This window comes from Theobroma cacao, chromosome 8 (assembly GCF_000208745.1).
Source record: "Theobroma cacao cultivar B97-61/B2 chromosome 8, Criollo_cocoa_genome_V2, whole genome shotgun sequence".
Classification (NCBI taxonomy): domain Eukaryota; kingdom Viridiplantae; phylum Streptophyta; class Magnoliopsida; order Malvales; family Malvaceae; genus Theobroma; species Theobroma cacao.
In genome coordinates this window covers 3,603,154-3,626,943 of record NC_030857.1, presented here as the reverse complement: position 1 = coordinate 3,626,943, position 23,790 = coordinate 3,603,154, and the positions used below count along the sequence as shown (strand labels likewise).

The 23,790-nt window shown below is 35.5% G+C and overlaps 4 protein-coding genes and 1 long non-coding RNA gene across 18 annotated transcripts in view; 2 read left to right on the top strand and 3 right to left on the bottom strand.

Moving 5' to 3' along the window:
* Positions 521–5,154, top strand: LOC18591849 (oligopeptide transporter 2). The gene is made up of 6 exons (XM_007018242.2): positions 521–1,354; positions 1,442–1,539; positions 2,498–3,061; positions 3,170–3,422; positions 3,707–3,889; positions 4,236–5,154. The coding sequence occupies exons 1-6, from the start codon at positions 851–853 to the stop codon at positions 4,848–4,850; spliced, it is 2,217 nt and encodes a 738-aa protein (XP_007018304.2). The 5' UTR covers positions 521–850; the 3' UTR covers positions 4,851–5,154.
* Positions 4,000–5,772, bottom strand: LOC18591848. The gene is made up of 2 exons (XR_001929120.1): positions 5,196–5,772; positions 4,000–4,861 (listed from the first exon to the last, which is right to left on the bottom strand). It is a non-coding gene; the product is annotated as an uncharacterized LOC18591848 (long non-coding RNA).
* On the bottom strand, positions 6,694–9,839 carry LOC18591847 (pentatricopeptide repeat-containing protein At1g09900). 2 transcript variants are annotated; one of them, XM_018126261.1, is made up of 2 exons: positions 7,651–9,824; positions 6,694–7,089 (listed from the first exon to the last, which is right to left on the bottom strand). In XM_018126261.1, exon 1 carries the CDS (start codon positions 9,513–9,515, stop codon positions 7,695–7,697), a length of 1,821 nt encoding a protein of 606 aa, XP_017981750.1. In that variant the 5' UTR covers positions 9,516–9,824; the 3' UTR covers positions 6,694–7,089; positions 7,651–7,694. The 2 variants fall into 2 exon arrangements, with proteins under 2 accessions (XP_017981750.1, XP_017981749.1); XM_018126260.1 differs by lacking the exon at positions 6,694–7,089 and having other exon boundaries at positions 7,280–9,522; positions 9,727–9,839.
* The window catches only part of LOC18591844, a 25,662-nt gene continuing 15,225 nt past the window's right edge, over positions 13,354–23,790 (top strand). For 3 of the 9 annotated variants that reach the window (XR_001929076.1, XR_001929075.1, XR_001929073.1), the window contains exons 1-5: positions 13,354–13,682; positions 14,259–14,293; positions 21,650–21,698; positions 22,250–22,531; positions 23,612–23,674. Coding sequence is in view for 2 of the 9 variants with exons in the window: in XM_018125911.1 (XP_017981400.1) it covers positions 22,511–22,531; positions 23,612–23,674 (84 nt within the window). In the remaining 7 variants the exon portion in view is untranslated. Of the gene's footprint in view, positions 13,683–14,258; positions 14,294–21,649; positions 21,699–22,249; positions 22,532–23,611; positions 23,675–23,790 lie in introns of those variants that run through there. The other 6 variants (XM_018125911.1, XM_018125908.1, XR_001929074.1 and 3 more) reach the window with 5 other exon arrangements.
* The window catches only part of LOC18591843 (MADS-box transcription factor 23), a 22,476-nt gene continuing 20,677 nt past the window's right edge, over positions 21,992–23,790 (bottom strand). For 2 of the 5 annotated variants that reach the window (XM_018125903.1, XM_018125904.1), the window contains exons 4-8: positions 23,595–23,656; positions 22,935–23,034; positions 22,797–22,838; positions 22,634–22,717; positions 22,297–22,505 (exon numbers count right to left, since the gene is read on the bottom strand). In XM_018125903.1, the coding sequence (XP_017981392.1) occupies positions 22,314–22,505; positions 22,634–22,717; positions 22,797–22,838; positions 22,935–23,034; positions 23,595–23,656 (480 nt within the window). In that variant the 3' untranslated portion in view covers positions 22,297–22,313. Of the gene's footprint in view, positions 22,260–22,296; positions 22,506–22,633; positions 22,718–22,796; positions 22,839–22,934; positions 23,035–23,594; positions 23,657–23,790 lie in introns of those variants that run through there. The other 3 variants (XM_018125905.1, XM_018125906.1, XM_018125907.1) reach the window with 3 other exon arrangements.

Below are 23,790 nucleotides of genomic sequence, written 5' to 3'. Positions count from 1 at the left end.
TTTAGTGATAATTTCGTCATAAATAATATAGGCAAAAATAGAGTTGCCAACCAAAGATGGAAATTAACTTCTGTAATACCTAGTTTGGCATTATAATTAATTAGATTGTACACTAATTTGTTGCTGAAGTAATTTGAAAAAAAGTTGAACTTAACATAAATATACTAAACCCAGCTGGCATTTTTATTATTTGCAATCCAAATAATAGCTTTTAATAAATGACCCAACAACCCAAGGTCAAATTCACCTTAAAATTTTTTATGTAGTAAATAATATTGATTTGTGTTAAATTTTTTTACTAATGCTAATTAATAAGGGTTTTTCCCATCTCTTTCTTTTCTTTAGAGTTTTTTCTTAATAGGAATATATGATAAGAGTCCCTTGATTTTTTTTAAATGAAATAAGGACTCTTTTTTTATATATAAAGAAATAAGGACTCTTGTTCCCTCAAAACTCAAAAGTGTAGATTACTAAAGAACCTATTTTCACTCAACTGCTAACATCATACAAGTTAGCCTTGAAGTTATTAATAATAAATGGGATTAACGTGGTAAGCAGAAAAGGGAAATAAACGTAGAGCGTTGGCTACCTTACAGGTATATACACATAATCAAGAAACAGTACAGACAATTTTTACTGATCCCACAAGCCCTTCTTAAAAGGCCTCTCGATCGTTATGCATTAATCAAGGGATTGCATTCAAGGCATAATAATCCTATAGAATCTCAACGAATGGACACGTTCTCAAAGTCGAACTGAAAATTTCCCCAAGACGCAGTAGATATCCTCCCGCAACAAACCCAAAAAGAAAAAGGAATAAACCACCTGTTTTTTGGCCAACACTCTTTCAATGACGTCTCTCGAAATAGAGTACAACGCCGACGTCGTTTCGGCGGTCGACGAAGATGACGTCTCCCCCGTAGAAGAAGTTCGTCTAACCGTTTCTAACGACGACGATACAACACTCCCTGTTTGGACATTCCGAATGTGGTTCCTTGGACTCTTCTCATGCTGTCTTCTTTCCTTCCTCAACACTTTTTTCAGTTACCGTACGGAGCCGCTCCAGGTTACCATGATCTCCATCCAGGTGGCGTCACTCCCTGCGGGAAAGTTCCTGGCGAGAGTGCTACCAACCACCAAGTTTAAGATCCCCGGGTTCGGAAGCCGCGAGTTTACGCTTAACCCGGGCCCTTTTAACGTTAAAGAGCATGTCTTGATCTCTATCTTCGCTAATGCTGGGGCTGCCTTTGGAGGCGGTACGGCTTATGCTATTGGTATCGTGAATATTATTCGGGCCTTCTATCATAAAAAGATCAGTTTTTTGGCTAGTTGGATTCTAGTCATCACCACACAGGTAAAAATTCCCACTCCTTTAAAAGAGAAAAAACTTCAATCTTGGAGCTCCTTTTTGTCTCATTAGTAGTTGTCTAAATTTGAACAGGTTTTGGGGTATGGATGGGCGGGGATTATGAGGAAGTTTGTGGTGGAACCTGCGCAGATGTGGTGGCCAAGTAGCCTGGTTCAGGTTTCTCTTTTCAGGTAAAAAAAAAAACTGTCGTTTATACGTTGGCATCTGCCTCATGATCCTAGTGACGAAACGAATTTTGTTTTTTGTGGGCAATTTCTGTGAATGAGAATTGAATTTATGGTTCATTATTTCACCTTCTGGAATAATACAACATTTAAACTATAGCTGTGCCTAGGATCATTAATCCGAACTAGATGAGCCCAGGTCTAAGCTAATATGTGCTTGAGGGATATAAAATCAGACTTAAAGCTGAGATGGAGTTTATTTAATCAGTTCCTCGTCCTGTTATTTTATCTGGTTATGCATATGGTGTTCATTAGTTTAACGTCATAGATTAAAATCCATTGGATTTTTATATTTTAGCCTGTCTTGGATAGTATTTTTTGAGGGTGGTGAAATGTTGGGTGGTTTTTACCTCCATCTTGCGCACATATGCTATGTTTGATAATTGTACATGTTGGAGACAACTGGGTTGGTCTATTAAGGTTGACACATGGACTGGTGCAGAGAAAAGGACCAGCTGATCCGGAAAATTGGAATCCAAGGTAATTCAAACTTCGCACGGAAGTTAATGCTTAGGCCATGTATGGAAATTTTACCGGACAGTATTCCTCGGTTAAATGTAATGTACTAATGACAGATTTTCCACTCCAATATATCGTTCTAATGCTCATACAGGCCTCCCATTTCTGGCCAACTAGGATTCTATTTTTCGTATTCAGATTCTGCCAGCCTGTAATTATGCTGTTTTCCCTTAGTCCTTTCCCCTGTTTGTCTTAGAGTGCCTCTACTTTCAGCACAAAAACAAAATTTTATTTTATTTTATTAGAAAACGGAAATCAAAGATGATTTGTTTTTAATTTTGATAGTATGGAATAACATGGTTTGAAATTGCACATTTTTATTGTTAATGCTGGAAGAAATTGCAAAACACACCATCAGCCAATTATGTTCACACATTATTTACAGGGCCATGCATGAGAAAGACAGCAAACGCATGTCCCGAGGGAAGTTCTTCTTGATTGCACTTATTTGCAGCTTCTCCTGGTATGTGTTTCCAGGCTACCTCTTCCCCACGTTATCAGCCATTTCTTGGGTCTGCTGGGCTTTTCCCAAGTCAGTAACTGCCCAGCAGATCGGATCAGGCATGGACGGGATTGGCATTGGATCCTTTGCCATTGACTGGTCAGTCATAGCCTCTTTCCTTGGCAGCCCTCTGGTCACCCCTTTTTTTGCAATTGTTAACATCTTTGTAGGCTATGCGTTATTTATGTATATCATACTTCCAATTGCCTATTGGGGAGTAAACGTATATAACGCCAAGAATTTCCCAATTTTCTCCTCGCATTTGTTTAATCACAAGGGAGAACCGTACAACGTATCAGAAATTGTAAATGACAAATTTGAAATAGAATTGCCAGCATACGAGCAGCAGGGACGTGTAAACCTGAGCGTGTTCTTTTCTCTCACCTATGGTATTGGCTTTGCTGCCATTATAGCTACTCTTTCGCACGTGGCTGTTTTTAATGGAAAGTGAGTAATCAAAAACTTTTAATTTTATTGCTTGTCACCTTATTTTTGGCCTTGATTTTTGGTGTTAATTAATCTTTGACATATAATTTGTGTTGAATGTTGGAACAGGGAGATATATGCACAACTGCAAGCTTCTTTCAAGGGAAAAGAAGATATCCATACCAAGTTAATGAAGAAGTATAAGAACATACCTAACTGGTGGTTTCACCTGATGCTTGTGTTGACATTGCTACTCTCTCTTGTGATGTGTATTTTTTTGAAACGTGAAATTCAAATGCCTTGGTGGGGGCTTATCTTTGCGGCAGGCCTTGCTTTAGCTTTCACTCTTCCTATCAGCATCATAACTGCCACTACAAATCAGGTAAGAAACTCCCACTTTTATATGTCTCTGCCAGGTAATCATGCAGGAACCCAAAGATAATTACTAGTAGAATTTAGCAAAAAAGCCGGCAATAAATGTTACACTACAAAGCACTCTAAAATCATGTAATTCTGAGTTATCACTAGAGTGTTGTTTTGGTTTCCGATATCTGATAACTTTGTGGATCCATCTAGCTGATCTTTGTTTGCTAATGATTGGAGCCTGGAGGCATTGAGCGCTATATGATTAACATGCATGCTAATTTTCACCCTTTTTGTTGCCAGTCACCAGGACTCAATGTCATCACAGAGTACATCATGGGTTACATATTACCAGGAAAACCAATAGCCAATGTCTGCTTTAAAACTTACGGATATATAAGCATGGCACAGGCAGTTTCCTTTCTTAATGATTTCAAGCTGGGCCATTACATGAAGATTCCACCAAGATCGATGTTTGTAGTCCAGGTAAATCTCCTGAAAAAGGGCATTTCATCTTGAGGGGAAATTAAGTCATTTAGAAAAACATCCAGACAAAAAGTAAAAATGAAAATGACATTTATAATCAAAACAGCAAATGAGTCAATTGAGTGAAGTAGATAATAGTAATATAATAAATATAGATAGATTTGACAAGTTAAAAGAAGAAAGCTTCAAATTAATTCCTGATCCTAGTGTCTATAGCACCATAAAGAATAAACCCCTTACTAATTTGTGCTTCCTAAGATAAATTATGTAAGAACAGAACAGGATCCTTTGTAGGGTTACTTTACTTTTGCTAATGCCTTTCCTCCTATTTGTGTTCTATTGAAAGGCCATGGGAACTATAATAGCCGGAACAATCAACCTTGCAGTAGCATGGTGGCTGCTGACTACCGTTGAGAACATATGCCAGGATCAACTACTTCCTCCCAACAGTCCCTGGACATGTCCTGGTGACCGAGTCTTCTATGATGCATCTGTTATCTGGGGTCTGGTTGGACCAAAAAGGATCTTCGGTCCTCTTGGAAACTACGCCGCTCTGAACTGGTTCTTCCTTGGAGGTGCCTTGGGACCTGTCGTGGTATGGCTATTCCACAAAGCTTTCCCTAACCAGAAATGGATCTCACTGATCAACCTTCCAGTGCTCTTGGGAGCAACAGCGGCAATGCCACCAGCGACATCACTGAACTTCAATTGCTGGATTATCGTTGGAGTCATCTTCAATTACTATGTTTTTAAATACCGGAAAGGTTGGTGGCAGAGGTACAACTATGTTCTCTCAGCAGCCCTTGATGCTGGCCTGGCTTTCATGGGAGTGCTCTTATATTTCACATTGACCGTGCAAGGTATTAGCATATCCTGGTGGGGAGCCGAAGGCGAGCACTGCGATCTGGCTTCCTGTCCAACTGCCAAAGGCATAGTTGTAGATGGCTGTCCAGTGTACTAGATTTGTTTCAACTGCACATCAAAATTCATTTTAGGCTTTTAGCACTCTAGATTTTCATAATGGGCTCATCATCGAGAAAGGAGAAAAAATAAAGATGTACTTGTAAATCTCGCAACTGTTTTTTTTTTCTTTTTTTATATATATTATGTTTCTATATTGAATTCTTTCCCTGCAAATAGACGAGCTTACAAATCATCTATCTAAGCACTTCCTTCAGCACTGTACTGATACTGTAACGCATGAACAATCCTCGCTTTCCAGTATCCACCATAGAACAAAATTAAAACAAAAGAAAAAAAAAAAAGGAAAGAAACAAAAGAAATGTAAAAGAATAATTATCTCTACATTTCAACGACTCAAACTGTCTGGCCAAAGTCATTTTACTGGTCCGCAACTGATCTTGATGAAGGAGCAGCATATCGGGAGGAGAACCCACGATACAGAGAGCCCTCAATATCATCATCCCCATAGCCCTCGTCAAAGTTTTGAGCATAGCTCAAAGGGTCGTACCTAAAGCCACCAACTGGTCTTGGTTGTTTTGCCCTGAAAGCTGCCGTTATGCTATTGCCCAAACTTCTTATTCTTCTTTTTGTCCATGGAAGCTTCAGCTTGAGACGACCCCAGCACGAAAGCAACCCTTCCTCATCTGTGTTCCTCGGAGGTGAACTTCTCTCCATGGTTTTTGAGCTTTTTCCAAGAGAAACTTTCTTGGCTTCTAAATGATGATGTGTTTTCTTTATGAAAGGTTGTGGGGTCTCAAGATTTTCACTCACTTCTTTGCTTTGGGTTTTGATTGTGTGGTAGAGAAGAAGAGCATCAGAATGGAGAAAAAGTCGTTCGCCTTTTGGGTTTTAAGAATGGAAACAAAGAAAAGGTGAAAGGTAACGCGGTGGGAATCTAAGGTAAGGAGGCAGAGAGAGTGAAGAAATATTTGTCGCTATTCGTTTCGCCAAACAAAGGTATGTACATTGATGGTGTGATAAATTTGCACCACTGGATACGCTGTAGAAATGTAGATTCTTCAAACAATGGAGAAACATGATGACAGCGTCGAGTTTACTCAATAAATAAAAGCAAAAAACCATAAATTGGAGTTTGGAACCATAAATGTTAAATTTATCAGTAATAATATAATAATAATAAGACCATCGTTAAAATTCCCATAGTTATGAGATTGACATTGATCTTTATTGGGGTTTTTTATTTTTTTTTCTTGATAATGAAGAAAACGGTTTTTTTTTTGAAAGACAATTGTGAATTTCATTAAAAGAGAGGGAAAGAAAGTTTCCCTAACACAAGAACGAAGAGCGGCCACCCAAAGAGACGTTGTCGTTTGATGGTACGCACAAAATTGGAAGCTTTGCAGTGAGAATATCCTCATATAGATGGTTGATGCCATTCAAAAAATATAAAAGAAAGCAACTTGGGTGGATAAATCAATTGCTATAAGTAATGGCCCTCAAACCATGTGATTCAAGGGCGTAGATAGCTGCCTTCCTCATCTGGTCCATCCTTTCCTCGGGCACCTGTCACTCTGTCCTACACTCGTACAGTCACCATTGTATTTTTCCTTTCCCTCTCTATCCAGTTATTATGCCAACATCCTTGCAACGAGCCTGAGATATCACTACATTTATCCTTACCAGCGGCCTCTTTCCTGTCTTTAATGTCCTTCGGCATCACCAAAAGATCATACTTAATATTTGGCTTTAGATAGCCCAAAAATTCCTGACTAAAAGCTCAGCTGATAGAAGACTGGTATGGATGTTTAAAAGTGGTAGTTGCCAGTGAAAGTGTCACAACATGGAGTAATATCTCTATCAATAACAGGGCTTCTCAGAAATGTATGGAAGAAAATATTTTAAGTGCTCTTCAAAGCAAGTTAAAAGAGAACACAAGCATGAAAAAGGAACAATGCCCCTGGAAGTTCTAGTTTTTAACCTACTCCAGGAGTTTGATAGAGCGAGACTCCTATACAGTTTCCCAAAGGATGAATGAGACTCAAAAGTAATTAACACTGATGTCAGAACCTAAAGACACAATTTTTACCATCAAAAAAGTAGCAAGAGGTTTCTTAGAAGTACCATGACACTCATAGCAGATGTAACAAACATGATGAACAATATGGTAGGTAGATTTTAGCTTTAACAATTGCACAACATTTTTCTGCCTCAATCACATGATCCTAATGGAATAAAATAGAAGAGGGAGGGGACATCATTTCTTCTCCTTAAGTGCCCTGAAAAGCACAATTTATATGGTAAGTTAATACTATTTGCCCAGTACTTACATATAGCAAAGAGAAAAAATGTCCCTATATCTATCAGGTGCTTTACCATCACAAATTCACAATTCCAATCATTGCAGAAGAGTATTTTGACACATACAGATTTAATGGCCCATCATGAGTAAAGAGAGAGGAAAGCATCTAGAAAATTTCTTTTAGTAAATTGAATGCAACACCGTGAGAAGCAATGAAATAATCCACAAAGAACCTTCTAAGAACGAAACTAATTGACATTAAATTAAGCAAAAGACATAACTACAACATCAGAGGCAAGCTAACAGAAAACTGAAAAGAATTTATAAGCTTAGAGAAAGGATATAAACCAATGTTTATGAAGGTGGAAAGTATAATTCGAGACCAAAAAGTAGAACTCCAACAGGCAAAAGGGTGAGGCTACATGGCTATCTACCAAAATTGAACTTGGATATCATTCAATAGTGAGGAGAACACTGAGTAAATGTAGTCTCCTAGCTTGCAGAAAGGGGGCAAGCAGTATAAAGCAGCAAGAATTACCATTGGCCACCCAGAGGAGAACTAAATACAGCATGCACCACAGCCTACATCTTGACAGCTACCTGTTCTGCTGAACTTTTCTTCACAACACCTCTGGAGCACAACTCATTTAGTAACTCCAAAGCCTCATTAGCAAAGCCTTCATAAGCTAAGCCTTCAATGAGAATGGTGTATGTAGATTCAGTAGGTTTACATCCCCTCATCACCATATAAGCCAAAAAGTCAATTGCACGGTCAGTCTGCCGAGCCTTACAAAGGCCCAGCATGATAGAGTTATAGGTTATGGCATTTGGCCTAATACCCATTCTCTCAAAGTCATGAAAAAACTTTATTGCATCATCAACCTTTCCTTCCCTACTAAGTCCTCCAACAAGTGAAGAGTAGGTAATTATATCAGGCTTTAGACCCTTGGCACGCATCTCCTCCAAAAGTTTTATAGCTTGATCTGTTTTCCCTACCTTTGACAGCCCATCAATCACAGTATTGTATGTGATCAAAACAGGCGAGCAACCCTTGGTACTCAGCTGATTGAGTATCTCAACTGCCACATCAACCTTCCCATCTTTGCATAATGCTGTGAGCAAAGTGTTATAGGTCACAATGTCCGGGTAGCAACCTCTAGACACCATTATCTCCAAATACTCAATTGCTCTCTCCATCTTCTTTTCTTTGCAGAACCCATGAAGCAGTGGATTATAACTTAAGGAATTAGGAGTACACCCATGCTTGGGCATCTTCTCCAAAATGTCAATTGCTCGGCCCAGTAAACCCTTCCGGCATAAGAAATTAATGAGGATATTAAAAGTAACTACACTAGGAGAACAGCCTTTTCGAAGCATATCAGCTAACAATCTCTCTGCATCCATCCACCTGCCAGTGCTACACATGCTACGCAAGATAATATTATGAGTAATCACATTGGGTTGGCATCCATATGATGGCATGTTATTCAAGAACTTGATTGCTTCATCCAATCTCCCCTCCTTACAAATCCCATTGACAAGAACATTATAAGTAACCACATCTGGTTTACATCCTCTACTCCTCATCTCATCCAATAGCTTCATAGCCTGTCCAACACCACTTTCCTTGCAAGTCGCTTCAATCAAAATTGTATATGTAATCACATCTGGATAACATTCTCTCTGCAATTGTCGATCCATAACTTCCATTGCTTGCTTCAACTTCCCACTATCACACAAGCTTCGCAAAATTGTATTATATGTAACAACATCTGGAGCAACACTCATTCGATCCAAGACTTGTAAAGCATTATCAATCTCCCCTGCCTTGCAATAGCCACTAATCAACACATTATACGTTATAACATCAGGAACTGCCCCTGAATCTTCTATAATCTCCATAACCCGCGTAGCCTTCCTAGTCTTGCCTTTCTTACAAAATCCACGAATTAAACTTGTACAAGCTATAATATCAGGAATCTCACCATGATAAACCATGCCCTCAAGAAGCTTAAACCCTTCTTCCAGTTCACCATTTCTAACAAATTTACGGAGTTGATTATTGCTACCAGATTCCTCAAAATTGTGCAAGGATTTCAGCGGACTTGACGAAACATGACCATTTCCCAAGTGCCCTTGTGAAGAGCTGTCAAGATTTTGAAACCTACCATTAACGCCAGCACTTTCAACCTTTGAAACAGCAAGGACCCTACACCGCCTTTGCTTTTGAAACCCCACAGGTTTGCATCCCGCATAAGCTTTCACAGAACTAAAATTGGCAACAGCTTTAGCCTTAACCCTAACTTCTAAAAAACTAATACCATTTCTTAAACCCTCCCTGTGAAAGTGTTGAAATGAACAAAACCCTTCATGGGCATGATTTGTATGTACTATCATATCCATACTTCACCTACGAGTTTGTAAATAACCAAAATATCAATACTCAAAAACCATCGCTTACAAAAGTACTAAAATATAGTATCTCATAGAAACCAGGAAGTTAAAGGCAAGTTATTCCAACATAGCTATGTGGAGAGAGCCTGTCTTTCTTTACCAGAAAAGTGATAGGTATTCATATGGGATTGTTTCAAGAGAGTAAAGAGAGGGAGCTTACCTTGAGATAGGCTTTGTGAAGGGATGACTTGAGAGGTGGGAGAGGGTGCCGGCGTTGTGGCTTTGTCCAGTTTTGTTTTCTTCTGGTTATGGTTTCTATGAAATATATCTGCACTTGAACTCTATGGCATAGGACTAATTAGGAGGTGGCTGCGAATGTTGAGGCCAATTGGACTAAAAGGAGAGTGGGCTCCAGCCCAGTGATTATGTTCCCAATTTGGGTTCATACCCATGTCTGCACAATCCTGGGCTCCCTGGATCATTTTCCATATCAGGGGTTATGGACCTTGAGCTCTTATATTTTTCTAATATAAACTCACATCATATACTTACGTACGTTAATGAATATAATTATTTCAATCAGATAAATTAGTTACCACTTATAAAATTGTGAAAAGTGATTTTTGTATCTATATTCATGTAAACAATTATAATTAAGGGTTCACACTACTTGAGCTATTACCTAACTAATATATTCATCAAGTGTTAGTTCAACTAAAATTTATTCAAGCATTATTACACATAAAGTGCTCAAATAAAGAGAAAAAAGTAACTCTCTAATGAGTATAGAAGTGTTAATCGAATTGAATTTAGACATACATCATCACAATTAATAATCAGTAGTTATAAATAATTTACACTAAAGTAGTATATTCATGTTGCACTAAAGTGATATATATATATATATACACACATTAATACTAATAATTAAAATATTATGTATTCGATAATGACGATCGTAATATCCCATTTCTCTCTAAATTGATCCCAATAAAATATCTTTATGATGACATTTGCCGTGACATCATTTTTAACTTTTAAAATTGCACTAACATGATAAGTTTTTTTTTTTTTTTTTTACATTTGAGTACTTTCATATGTTAATGCTTAGTGTTGGTAAGCAATTAAAATGTTATGATTCGCTCTTGGCCAGTTGGACTCAATACCTGACGGTCAAGACACGAGGAAAGCTATTTTACACTTTCCAGATACTCTGCCTGGTCCTAGGAATATGATACTTAACCTTGTAAATTGTACTTTTTAACAGCTGGTTGTTTCTCTTTGGCCTGTTTTAACAATCAAGCAATGAGATGTAAAAAGAAAAGAATAAAAATGGAATTTTTCAAACTTTATCAATATTAACTTGTGAAAATAAAAGGAAACCTGTCAAATTTTATTTCAATTACCCACCTATTTGTCGGGTGATATGGAGATTGCCACCGCATTGAAACAAGAGATAAAAATTCAAAAGACTGACGCTACTTCCCCTGTTACGACAGGAAGATTTTCGAAGAAAAGATAAAAAATAAATAAATCAGTAACTCAACCAATCCCATATTGACACAAACCTTATTCTACAAAGAGTTTCAGATTCTTTAGCCTGGCACGGAACTTTCTACTTTGCTTTTGCTTTGCTTTTGCTTTTGCTTTTGCTTTTGCTTTCCTTCGAATTATAGACTTGGACTTGGAAACCCAAAACGTCAGGTATTCAATGAACCCTGCCTTTGATGAGAATAAATAGGTAAAAACTTAAAGGAAATTAATTAAGGTATAAAGTTGTATGGGAAAGATTTTGACGTGGGTTTCCTGTTACGAGACTACCGACAGGGGTTTTCAGCAATGCAAACTACAAATGTAACAATGTTATTGGTCCTATTGGAGTTCATGCTTTTGTTAATCTCTCAGTGATAAGTAAGTTCATGTGGAAAAAAAAAATCCATATGAAGGACAAAATCTCGACTATTGACCAATCTAAAACGGACACGATCTTGGATAAATATTTAATTATTTATAATTACCTAAGCTCGATTAGCGAAGAAATTTGATGCTTTTAACACGTATTTGCTTCTCTATTTTCTCGTACTGTGCATGGCTTTATGAAGATCGTTCATCAGTTAAAATGTAGAAGATATTTTATTGGTGGTAAGATATGTTGAATCCTTAAAGAAACATAAAGCAAATCTTTCAAGTTATAAGATCATTCATGAAAATATGCTTCAATTAGCAATGATCTTTTTAGCATTGCAAAGCCTAATGTCACAATTTGGTTGGAGGCGAATAGACTAATGGATTATATCAAAAGAAATGAATTTAGCAAAGATTGTGATTAAGATTAGTGTCTGCACTACTTTATGGTACTAAAATTTAAATTTTTTTTTTTTCATCAAATTTTTTTTTATAATTAGAGAAAGAGAGATTCGATTATGCTCATATATTAATCAATAAATTAAATGTTCAGATGCAAATAAAATGTGTTTATTTTTGTATTTTTTTTAATTAAAAAAAGAAGGATTCGAATTTTATTTTTTAAGCGGGGATCGAAACTTTGCTCTCTATACACCAACTAATAAATCAAATGCTTAGGCGTTTTACCCTTAACCAATATTGAAAATATTAATTATATGTTGCTTTTTATGGTATAAAAAAACCTAATTATGCAATATAAGTACACTCCAATCTATCTACATGAGTTTTATGAAATAAAAGATATATCAAAATGAAAATTAGAAAGGATTTCATACACTAATTATCCATTTTCTTCTTTCAAATTCAATTATCCTCATACAAAATTTAAGTTACATTTGTCCTTACATGCAAAAATCTTAAATTCAACACAAATTGTTTACAATAAAGTTAAATTAATGTTGATATGATAGAGATTTTAAACTGTATTCATTTACATTTATTTAGTTTAATAGGAGTAATTAGTAGTACAAAAACTAATTCTTTTTTTCATTTAAAACCTTCATTTATTTCGTACTCATAAGTCAAGCTAGCTTAGTTAAAACTATGATAAAGAGAGAGAGAGAGTAAGACTAAGATAATCCAAGTTATTGTACTAGGTTAATGGAGGATACGGATAGCCATGAAAAGCCTAGTATTCTCTCTCCAATGAACTTTTGTTTTCTTTCTCTCCAATTAAGAACTCCAATTAAGAACTTTACTTTATAAGCTGATTACTTGCCGACTCCGCCGATAATTGAACACTTTTCTCTGTACAATCTGAATTAGGATCTGTTATTTTTCACGTGTTACAACAGTAGTATTTTCGTAAATTATAATTGAATGAATCTTATTCCTCTGTTACATAGGGCAAGGACCGTCACTTTTCACCCTCCTACCCTCCCTCCAAAATATCTTCCTCCTTTTATGAATAAATTAATCCAGTTATATTTGGACCAATCTCCAAAATTGACACGTGCCCCTGACAGGTAGGAAGGTCATTTTTCTGCCCTTTCTTTTTTGTTAATTTTTTATTTGCTAATGGAAGTTTCTTTTCTTGATGCCTCCAAAACCCCAAAAAGTCAATAGAAAAATGAGCCTATGAGATTTTAAAGAACTCCGACGACGTGGCCAGTTTCTGTTCGTTTGGTTGAACACGTTAAAATGCCTAAAAATTCTCGTGCTTGTAGGCGATTCATCGTGGTCGATGTCCCTCTTCGACACGTGTCCAGTTGGTTCTCTCACCATTTAGTCTCCCCTGGGCGCTAGTTGGTTTGCCTAATCACGTCAGCGAATTGTGTTATTCCAAACGGCGTGAAAACCGGAGACATCGGCGGCTCGAACTTAATATAGCGGCTTAGCCGGTTTTCGGGTGAAAATGAAACAGCGGCCGTCTCCAAAGACGCAGAAAGCGATTTTTAATTTCCATATATTTTTTAAGAAAACCCGAAACCCTAGATTATGAAAGAATCAAGTCAAGTTTTAAAATCAACAACGAAAGAAAATAAAATAATTGTTTTACTAATTTTCCCCGAAAGCCAAGCCTAAGCTTCAACCAATGTCTGATTATTGAATAATTTTGATTTGATTAAGTAGGTAAGAACAAGATTAAGTGGGGGCATCCTTCATTTACTCTCCCCCACATTAACTTATTTAAAGCCCCCCATCTCTCGTCTGCTCCTGCTCCAGATATTTTTCTCTCTTGCTCTTCTTCAGCTTCCCTAGTTTCTTCAGGTACAATTTTCTTTGTCTCCTTAAACGAAACAGATCTCGTTTTTTCTCTAATTTTCTCCTTTTTCTTTGTCTCTTTTATTGATTCAGCTAAAATCTTCGTAGTCAGATCGTTATTTTTTTGATTTTACGTTCGTTTTTGTTCTTGTTTTTGTTTTGAGCTTGCATTCTCAGCTTTAAACGTGAATGCTGTTTATTTTACAGTGAAGTAATTTGTTGCTTGAGATTTTTACGAGTTGTTGTTTTGTTTTGATTCGGAATTTATACTTGATGGCGATAGAGAACTTTGTTTTGCTGTTATTTGTGTAAAATCCGTTTGGTTACTTGAGAGAGTGATGGAAAAAGAAAGCCAACTGTGAATGGCCCTTTTCATTGAAAACATTTCTATAGTAATCCGTTTTTGACATATTTTCTCATGTTTTCTCGTTAACGAAGTGGAGAAATGGAGTGTTTTACGCTTACGGTAGAAATGCTATTGTAAAATTTATTGCTGACATTTTCTTTCTCTTTATTACGACCTTTTTTTTGTAAAAAAAAAGTTATTGCAATAGGAATTTTGACATTTTGGACTATTTTCAGGTGAGATTCAAAGCGAATTAGCTTTTGGCTTCCAGGTAATTTTTATGATTCTTCTTAAATTTTTTATGTGTGCTACCTTTTTTAATTATCATCTCCTTCCGTTTTTTGCATAGCGTTTGAGTACAGTTCGCCTTTCTTTTAACTTTGGTTTTGTTACCGCAAAGCAATTATATCACCTTTGCTTCAATTTTTAAATTTTGTACTACTGAATGAGTTTGAGTCCTTTTTTACATTGAGATGCGAAAGATATGTCATAGCATACACGTTTTTGCACAGTCCTTATATTTTTTTACAAAATAACAGTCCATTAATATTTGCAGTCGTACAATATTTTATACTTTAACTGCTGGATAATCATCATTATAAGGGATCATAAGGTGCATAGTGCAAGTCGATGGTTCCCTGGATTAAACAATCATAGAAAAGCACATAAAATGTTGTTGTAATGGCTGTCTTTATGGTCACATATGCTAGACTAGATTTTTCAACAAGTACGGTTACTCATCATTAATTATTTAACATTTGTCCAAAAATTTGAAAGTTTCTTTTTGGAGAGGGTTCATGATGAGTAGCAGTGCTTTGTACGCATGACTTTTATTTGTAAATTAGCTGTGTTGGCTATACATGTTGTGTGTGCTATTCCTTTTTACTAATTGTACTTGTAATCAAACTGATTTTACTTCTCATTAAAGTTTTGTTTAGATAGGAGGAGGACGGTGGGTTGGGTTGCCAAATGACAAGTTTTGTGTTTGAGAAGTTATTGAGTTTCTTAATGTTGCTTTTTTTTTTTTTTTTGCTGTTGCTGATATGAATTGCCGATGATGTTCGTCATTGGTACTAGTGATCATTTTTTGCCCTTGCCTTCTAGCAATTTTTAGTTTTGTTACTAATTATTACTAATAAGTATTCTGTTAAACAACTCAAGACCTCTATGTGGACGATGACTTTTTCAAAACTTTTAGTTTCACTAAGAATGCTGGCTACCATAAGGATAGAGGCATGATCTTAGTGGATAAGAGATCTTGGGAATATGTAAAAGATAAGATTTTTGGAATATAGGGCTGGAGCGGGTTTTCATGCCTTTTTCCTTTTTCCTCACATATTCTTATGAATATTAGTTAAATTACTTATATTTTGGTATTAGTATAGGAGATAGACCCTTGTTTGATACTTGTTTGTTTCAATTTTTGTTATTTCGAGAGATAATTGGAGGATCAAGTTGAGATATTCATTTTTAGTTTGGTATATATTTGTGGTTATGATTTGGTGAAGTGAAGATTTGGAGTAATAAATATTAGTAATTAATATTTATAATAATATAATTTTGAAATGATATTGGTATTTAGCTTGGAAGTGGCACTTTCTTCATTTGGATTTTAGGTGGAATTTGCTCTATTACATAACCAATAAGAGAGTGCCTTGTTGCATCTCCTCTCTTCATTCTCATTGCCTTTCATTTAAGTAATTGGAAATTAGATTAATTTACAATGTGCTGATCTTGAGTGGTCAATCTTAAACACATGGGATTAGCATTTTCCTATGCAAATTTGTGAAACTAAATTTTACATCATCAACTTGCAAGTTCTCTCCCTTCCCCCACGTTTTCTTTTGTTCTTTTAGTAGCTTACCTTTTAGTTTGGTTTTGCTTTATTTGAGCCATTCCCTTGAATTGTTGCTTTCCTAGATCTATACTGGGTTCTGCTATAATGTACAAATGCTTCTGATCATAGCCTTAATCAATGACACCTTTGCATTGGGGTTTCTATTTTCAATTCTCATTGGAGTTGTCTCTATTGTAAACTTTTGGAGATTTGTTTGGCTTTAGCACCAAATATCATCTGTTTTAAGAAATTATTTAAGGTTCTACAACATTTCAGATCCATTTCTCCATTTATCTTCTTAAAGTTTATACTAATATGTTAACAGTCTTTTTGTAATAATTAATTTCTCTAGATGGAAAAAGTAAGAATACAGTTTTTAAAACAATGTTACCTTTTAGCATGCCCATCATTCACAATTTCAGTTCTAGTAAAAACACATTTTATATTTTGGTTATACTACCTTCTACTTTAAACTATCTAATTCCATCATGCAGCTGATAGTTTTTCCTACTCTCTTTTATTTTTTACACATGAGAAAGCTCAGTATGTCTTTGCATGCTTTAACTTGTCATTTCGGTTCCAAAATTTTAGCAAGTTAATACCAATTAGATTCAGCTTCCTTTGGTGTGTGGCTAATAGCTTTTACTTAGACAGTTTGCACGTTATTTCACTGGTGTAAGTTACATTGTTGCTACTAACTTGCTAACAAGGTGCTTCCAACATTTGTATATGTTTATCCAGTATACTTCAAAGAAATAAATCATGAGTGCTTGCTTTTAAATAGCACTCTTACAATTGAAAACTTTAATTTTACATGTTTGATTCTCTCAAACTTAGTAAAAGTTTATTATTCATCTATGGAGTCAATATCTACACAAAAATTTTACCCCTTCCAATCAAGAACAATAAAAATTTTGGGTTCATTTGATAGTATAGCTAGTTCTAGAATTCTAAAAAAATCACACAATACATTCCTTATTTGATCAAAGGAAAAAGAACAAGGAAAAATAACACATTTGGAGACAAGCATGATAATGGTTATATTGTAAAGATTTAAGTAATCTATCATACGATAAAAATGTTTTTTTTGTTGTTTTTGCTTTGAGGGAAAAGGGATTCAAACCATACTCTTTGAGTTGGAGGATCATGCACCAACAATTGAGCAAAATGCTCGGATCAATATTCAAATATCTGCCACAAGCTGGAAGCAATTTTATTTTGATTATTTTCCGTGTAGGTGGTTAGCTTTATAACAATTTGTAGATGCATAATGGTGATTGTGGTCTATTATACTTGCCTTGCAATTTTTTTAACAATTTGTAGATTTATGATTGTGGTCTATTATCTTGCAATTTTTATTTGTAGGTATTACAACATGGGGTTAACCCCAAGAGTACTGATGGGTTCCCTAGGTTAGAATTAAATACTAGGACGTCGTAGAGCTTTAGCTTGGTAGTTATGGGGCTAGTTAAGCGATTCTTATCCGTACTATCTCTCCTCATAACACTTCAAGGCCCTTGTAGTTTTAGAAAATGTTTTCCACTTTCCTTCTCCATTTTTACATTGTAAATGATTGACAAAATAAGGGTAATAGCTTCTAACTTTTTAACTACATTTATGGAATCCTTTTTTTTCCAATTTTCCAAATTTAGTTTTTACCTTATTGATCATATCGTAATTGAAAATTGAAAACACTTTCTAAAACTAAATGGGCCCATAGTTTTTTCATGGATCACCCATTGACACAGGTTTGTCTCCCTATGCATTTATCATAGCGCTAGATATAACAATTAGTCAATGCATCATATACCTCACACCTCTTTAAATGGGTTGAGATTGGGTTGCCCTCATGTCATTGGTCTCATTGATTGCATGTACAAGAATATAACTATGTGTTCCTAGTTAGTTCATCTCCAAACAAAACCTAGATGTCCTTCTTCTTTGAGTACCAATATTGCTTCTAGCTACTCTTTCTCATCCATGGCTGATATTGCTCCTAGGTAGCATCTCTGCTAGTACCTATACTAACTATTGATAGTACTAATCTTCCAGTGCTACTATCTTTACCTAGTATTTTATCTTTTGGATGCTCATCGCTTCTCCTTGGGGCACTCCATCTGCTTCACATGTTTGTCAATATTCAAATATTTCCTTATCTACCATGGTACTTGAGCACATTAACACTGCTTAAGCAACATCTTTAGCTTTCTACATCCTCTCTACCATTGGTTGCAATGCTTCTTTACTTCATTATAGAAGAGACCTTTACAAACCTTTGTCCCAATTAAGACCATGTGAAGGGCTTTGGCATTTATGTAGAGATTTAAAATCAATCTTGTGAGGCAGATTTTACTACCTATTGATAGTACTTATCCTCTAGCACGACTATCTTTACTTAGTATTACATCTCTTGGATGGTCACTGCTTCCTTTCTACCATTGGCTGCAATGCTTCTCTATTTCATTACCGAAGAGCCCTTTACAAACCTCTATCCCAATTATGACCATGTGAAAGGCTTTGGCATTTATGTAGAGATTTGAAATCAATCCTGTGAGATAGATTTTGAGGCCCATGTAAGGCTTAATGGGGCCAAAGTAAATCTCTACCTCACAGTAGTTAGGTGAAATTGTAACATGTAGTATTACGTTTGTGTTAAGTGTGGAAGCTAAGTTGTTTGTTAGGACAAGTTGCTATAAGAAACAAAAGTTTTACTTTGTCCAAGCGTGATGGGAGCCACCTTTAAACCTTATGCTTGCCATATTTTTAGAATTTTACATTTCTTAGTGTGAGGTTAAGCAATTGATTCCTTGACAAGGACGTTAAGGAATAAATGGAGGAAATTATGGACCCATTGCATGGGCAAGGAAAAAAATTGGAATTAACCTTGGGGGACAAAATTGTGAGACCCAATAAGTTTAAGATGAACAATCCTTGTAGCAGCTAAGCATGGTTGCCATATACTTTAAGTGACATCTACCTTTATAAGGTTCTGTTAACTGTTATTTGGCTCCCAGAATGTGTTAAGATCATACTCAACATTCTTGTTTATATTGTTTTGATAGTAATTCTTCCTAAGTTATTATTCTAATAAAATTTTGTAGATAATTAAAGGGGAAAAATAGAAGTTTGTTGTTAGTTTCAAAAGGTAGCGTATATAATAACTATTTGAAAAGTTTTCTTTTATGTCCCCACTAATTTTCCTTATATATGGCATGTAGTTTTTTTTATTGTTTGCACCAATTTTATTTTGAATTTGCTAATGTTATGGATCCTATATCAGTAAAAGATAGGATGAGTCTTGGGTTTGTAAGGGTCTTCCTTGACTTGATAGACAAGTCTTTTGGGTTGGAAGTGCGGGTTTGTGGTGAGATATTAGAGCCTACCTAATTCTTTACTAATGTGAGATCCTCCATTAGAGATACTAGGGTTAGATAGGCCTAGGTCAAGGTGGGTCCCTCTCCTTTTTGGATGAAAGAGTCATTGCAATGAGGGTGTTACACAATTGAGCAGGGTAAAATGTCAGATCTCACATTAGTAAGAGATGAGATGGGTCATGAGCTTATAAGGCCTTTTCCACCTGATGGGCATGCCTTTTGGGTTGGGAGTGTTGAAGTTGAATTTTGTATTCTGGTAAAATAATAAAATTTTTAATCCATTGAAAAGATTTGACTATTATTTCTAGTCTACAACTGCTTATATTTCAACAAACACTAATACAATTCAGTCAACAATATGTATGTAAGTCTTTCGTTGAGTCCTCAATTGAGTTTTTGGGGGATTCACAATATTGTCATTAGTTTTTCTTTTGATTCGTTATCATGCCTTTACTTTTCCTAAGAAGTCTTAGCCTAAATCTTATCTTAATTGTTTACTTTATTAGCTCATTTAAATTTTCAAAATCTTTCAAGCTATAGATGATCTCGTTTAAGATGAAGATCATATTCATCAAGATCACAATTCATTACTTAGAGATTCAGAATGCGTATTAAGGATTAGGATACACGTATTATGAGGTCAATTTTGTAAAAGGATGTTCAATATCCTAAAAGATTTGATGATTAGGGAATTGTATTTTGCCTTTTTGGATGAGTACAGAGTACTTATGGGCTAAAATCAGCAGACTAAGATTATAGAGAGAAAGCGTATATGCGACATATAGTGTGAATGGGTTTTCAATAATTGTCTTTATTCCTCAAGGTCGAACTGAATATAGGTTATTCACCAATGCTTGAGGACTCCTGTTAAGTGTTTAGCATCTATGACAGAATTTTAAGTGCATGCATCACATATTGTCAAGTTTGTACATAAGTTCCTCCAGCTCTATGATCAGTATATGGCAATGCTTGTGTCATGTTCTGAAATGGGGAGAAGATGCTGGACTCAAGCAGGTACCAAAACTTTAGACGTGGAAACATGACTATATGCCTACTTATTTCTTGTTAAAGCTATGTGTGTCTGTGTGTGTCAAATATGTATGTATGTGTGTACATATGTTTATTTGATCTGGCACATTTTGATCTTTTGGAACACATAGCTTGTAACTGAGTGGACGTGAGCAAAAAGATTGATGTAGCTGGTTATTTTGAGATTAAGGCTCACTTCGGTTGATTTGTAGAGAGGCAGCAAATACTCAATAAATTATAAGACATGAGTTATGTCTAAGTTTCACTGATAAATGATATGCAGTATTGTATAATTATATGAGTTCTTTAAGCAGATGAAGGCTAAATCCAATATTATCCACTATCCAGGCAACTTATTGATGTTTCCTTTTCTTTCTCTCCTACATTAATGTAAGGGTATGAATTATTAATGTTTCCTTTGCTTTCTTTCCTACATTAATGTAAGGGTATGAGTTTATTTTCCTCTGCTTTTCTCTCCCTTTACCTTATTTCTTGTTTGCTTTGACCTTTTTTCTTTTTACTATGCTTGATTATGTCTCTTGATGAATAACTTAGCTTCAATTACATCAAGTTTTAATGTTTTAAATGTAGGTCTAAGGTATATATTAGATATGTATCCAACATGGGTACTACTAGAAAAGTAAAGAGTTGGACCAACATTAGAATATAATTAAACTTAATTGGAAGGTGCATAACTAAGTTCTATTTTGTTCTAGTTATACTTCCTTTGATTTAACAATTTGAAAGATAGGTTCTTTTGATGTTCCATAATTGTTTTGTAGTGTTTTGTTTCAACATGTTGTAACCCTCCTCCTTTTTCCGGGCTTGGGACCGGCTGTGGTCGCTGATATAGGCATGTGGTGTGGCCACAGGCGGAGTTATTGCAGCATATTCTTATAATTCTTGTTAGATATGCTGACTCCTTGTTCTGCTTATGACATTTCTAGTCTTGAGTTGTGAACCTTCCTTGGGATGCTTGTATGCTGTCCACAGTTGCTGTACTTTGCTCTGACGCTTGCTAGCGTTAAATGCAGCCTGAAGTTACTTTTAAGGCCCAATATCTCAATGGCAACTGTGAATGTCGGTTACGTGAATGCAAGTTGTTCTTAGGAAAAATACAGTCCTAGGTTTTAAGCCATATAGGAGATGCTTATGCATCTTCAAGTTAAGCAGTGAACTAGAATGGTTTTTACATTTTGAAATTGCACTATCACCCTAATTATATTATATGCTATGTCTCTTAATATCGGTTCGTATTAATCACTGAAGAAACTTTTTTTCACCTTCTGTTTGCATAGTTTTGGTAACATATTGTAACAAGGCTATTTTCTTTTGCATAGGCTGGTGTTCTCAGATCATTATATGAACCATTTTTTTTGTAGTGCAGATCAGGATATCAGTTTTTTGTTTACCATGTAATGAAGGAGAATAATGAGGTAGGTACAGTTACTCCATCTTGGTATTATCATCGAAAATTGAGTTGCAGTAAGACTGTAATAAGTTGAGTCTTTTAAGTATCTTGTTGGACATTCTTCTATAGTTCATATTTGTTTGAGGTTCGCTAATCTAAATATTATTATCTTTCTGAAGCACCCTGTTGCTGTCATATATGTTCCCCGAGGTGACAACTATATAAGTTGTATTAACTAAAATGAATGTAATTGTGCCCTCCATTGCCAGTTGTCTTTAAAACTGCAAAATGCTGAACTGCACACGGAATACAATGTCCATTTGCTCCTTTTTATATATATATTTTTCTTTATTACACTTAACTTATCTTTACATAACTAGATGGTTTTTTTTTCACACACATGCTAAACTTCATTTGCTTAATCATTTCAAACCAATGTTGCTTTGCTGAATGATTAGTGGTTTAACATACCACATCTTACTATGAGAAGCATAACCTTTGGACCCATAAGCATTTTTTGATCAAAGTCTAGTGACATCCAATCCCACTTTGATGCATCTTGTTTTGCTAATGCAGTTGCAGTCTGCTGCAGTTACCATGAAAAAGTTGGAGATTAAATTGTGGCAAAATAATTGGTAGTTTAATTGAAATATTCTACCATATGGAGGAAAATATACCCCAATTTTGTAGCTCTTGCTGGTGTCTCGTAGTTTTGTTGCTGTGGCTGGCTTAGCTGGAGATGGACGGGCACATGTGATTCCTCGCCAATGCCTAGACCATTTGTGAGAAGGGAGTCTCTGTTTGCACCATTCACATCCCTTGTTCCATAAACCTGGGATGCGAAACTTTTCTGTTGAGGTTAGTTTTTTAGAACATCTCACAACTAACAAAGGTTTGATGGTTGAATCTTTTAATCTTTCAAGGATAATCGAGATTTATATGAGCCGTTCAAATTTATACCTTCTTATATAATTCCATGTTTTCTTGACGAATTAAATTTACCTTCTTATAGAGTTCCACATTTTCTTGATGAATGAGGTTTCCCTGCAATGAGACAATGAAATTTAGGAACTTGAGCTGAGTATGATATTAAAGAGCTAAATTTATTGTTTCCAGGGTTCACCTTTCTGTTCAATTCTTGAATTTCATCCATTAAAATTTGGTCCTACAGCAGTGGAGAAATGTTACTAACATGGAGTTGCTTTAGTTTGCATGCTATTTTGAACTTAAAAAAGATGACATGGAAATAAGAATTTCAAACCTTCTTCATACGGACACCACGTAGACTCATTTCCAATTGGCTCTCCAAATTCTGTAAATCTTTTACGCTCAATCCAGAAAGTTCTTCACCCATCATTTGTCTGTTTGGTTTGCAGAAGCATAATTTCAGTCTATAAAATTTGTATCTTAGACATTGTGAAAGCCTTTCTTAGGCATATACATGAGATGAATTGGACTTGTCTTTCACTTTCTATTTCTACTTTTTAGAATTGATGCATTTGATGCTTTAAGGCTAGATAGGAAATCTGCTTTTACAGAACAGAAATTAATGTCTAGGGCCATTAATCTTTTTGTGTTCATCTTAACTGAAGAATGAATGATTCATTCAAGTCTGATCTTCTGATATATGAACCATGACATAAAGCATAGACAATCCTGAGCATAATTGCATCTATAAAAGGGTGGAATAGATAGTTATAACAGGTCAAAGGAGAAAAGAGCTGTTATATCACTTATTTGTGACATGTTATTGGTTGAAAAGCATGATGTTGTCTGTTAAATTCAGACATATAGGCATAATAATTGTACTCTGAAGAATGCCTAATGAAAAATTATTTTCTTGATTTTGCATTTTTGGCTCATTGTACTTGTCCATTGATGTTGGATATGATGAATTTGTATTGCCAAAAAATCAATATACCTGTGATTTTCTTGCAGGTTTTGCAGTTGTTGTCTCAGAATTGCTGCCTCCCTTTGCCAGAACTGAAAAATAAGATTATGGTGAGATTCACAGTGTACAGCCTTAATTGCTTAAGTATCAATATGCATATAAATAACTTTGATATTGAAATATCACAATAACCATGCATACATATAGACTTGACAATGCTCTAAAT

What these genes read in the sequence shown, in the direction of transcription:
- LOC18591849 (XM_007018242.2), top strand. Translation starts at nt 851, where the DNA reads ATGACGTCTCTCGAAATAGAGTACAACGCCGACGTCGTTTCGGCGGTC. An exon ending in TTCTAGTCATCACCACACAG is followed by an intron (nt 1,355 to 1,441) that starts GTAAAAATTCCC and finishes AAATTTGAACAG; the next exon opens with GTTTTGGGGTATGGATGGGC. An exon ending in GATCGATGTTTGTAGTCCAG is followed by an intron (nt 3,890 to 4,235) that starts GTAAATCTCCTG and finishes TTCTATTGAAAG; the next exon opens with GCCATGGGAACTATAATAGC.
- LOC18591847 (XM_018126260.1), bottom strand. Translation starts at nt 9,515, where the DNA reads ATGGATATGATAGTACATACAAATCATGCCCATGAAGGGTTTTGTTCA.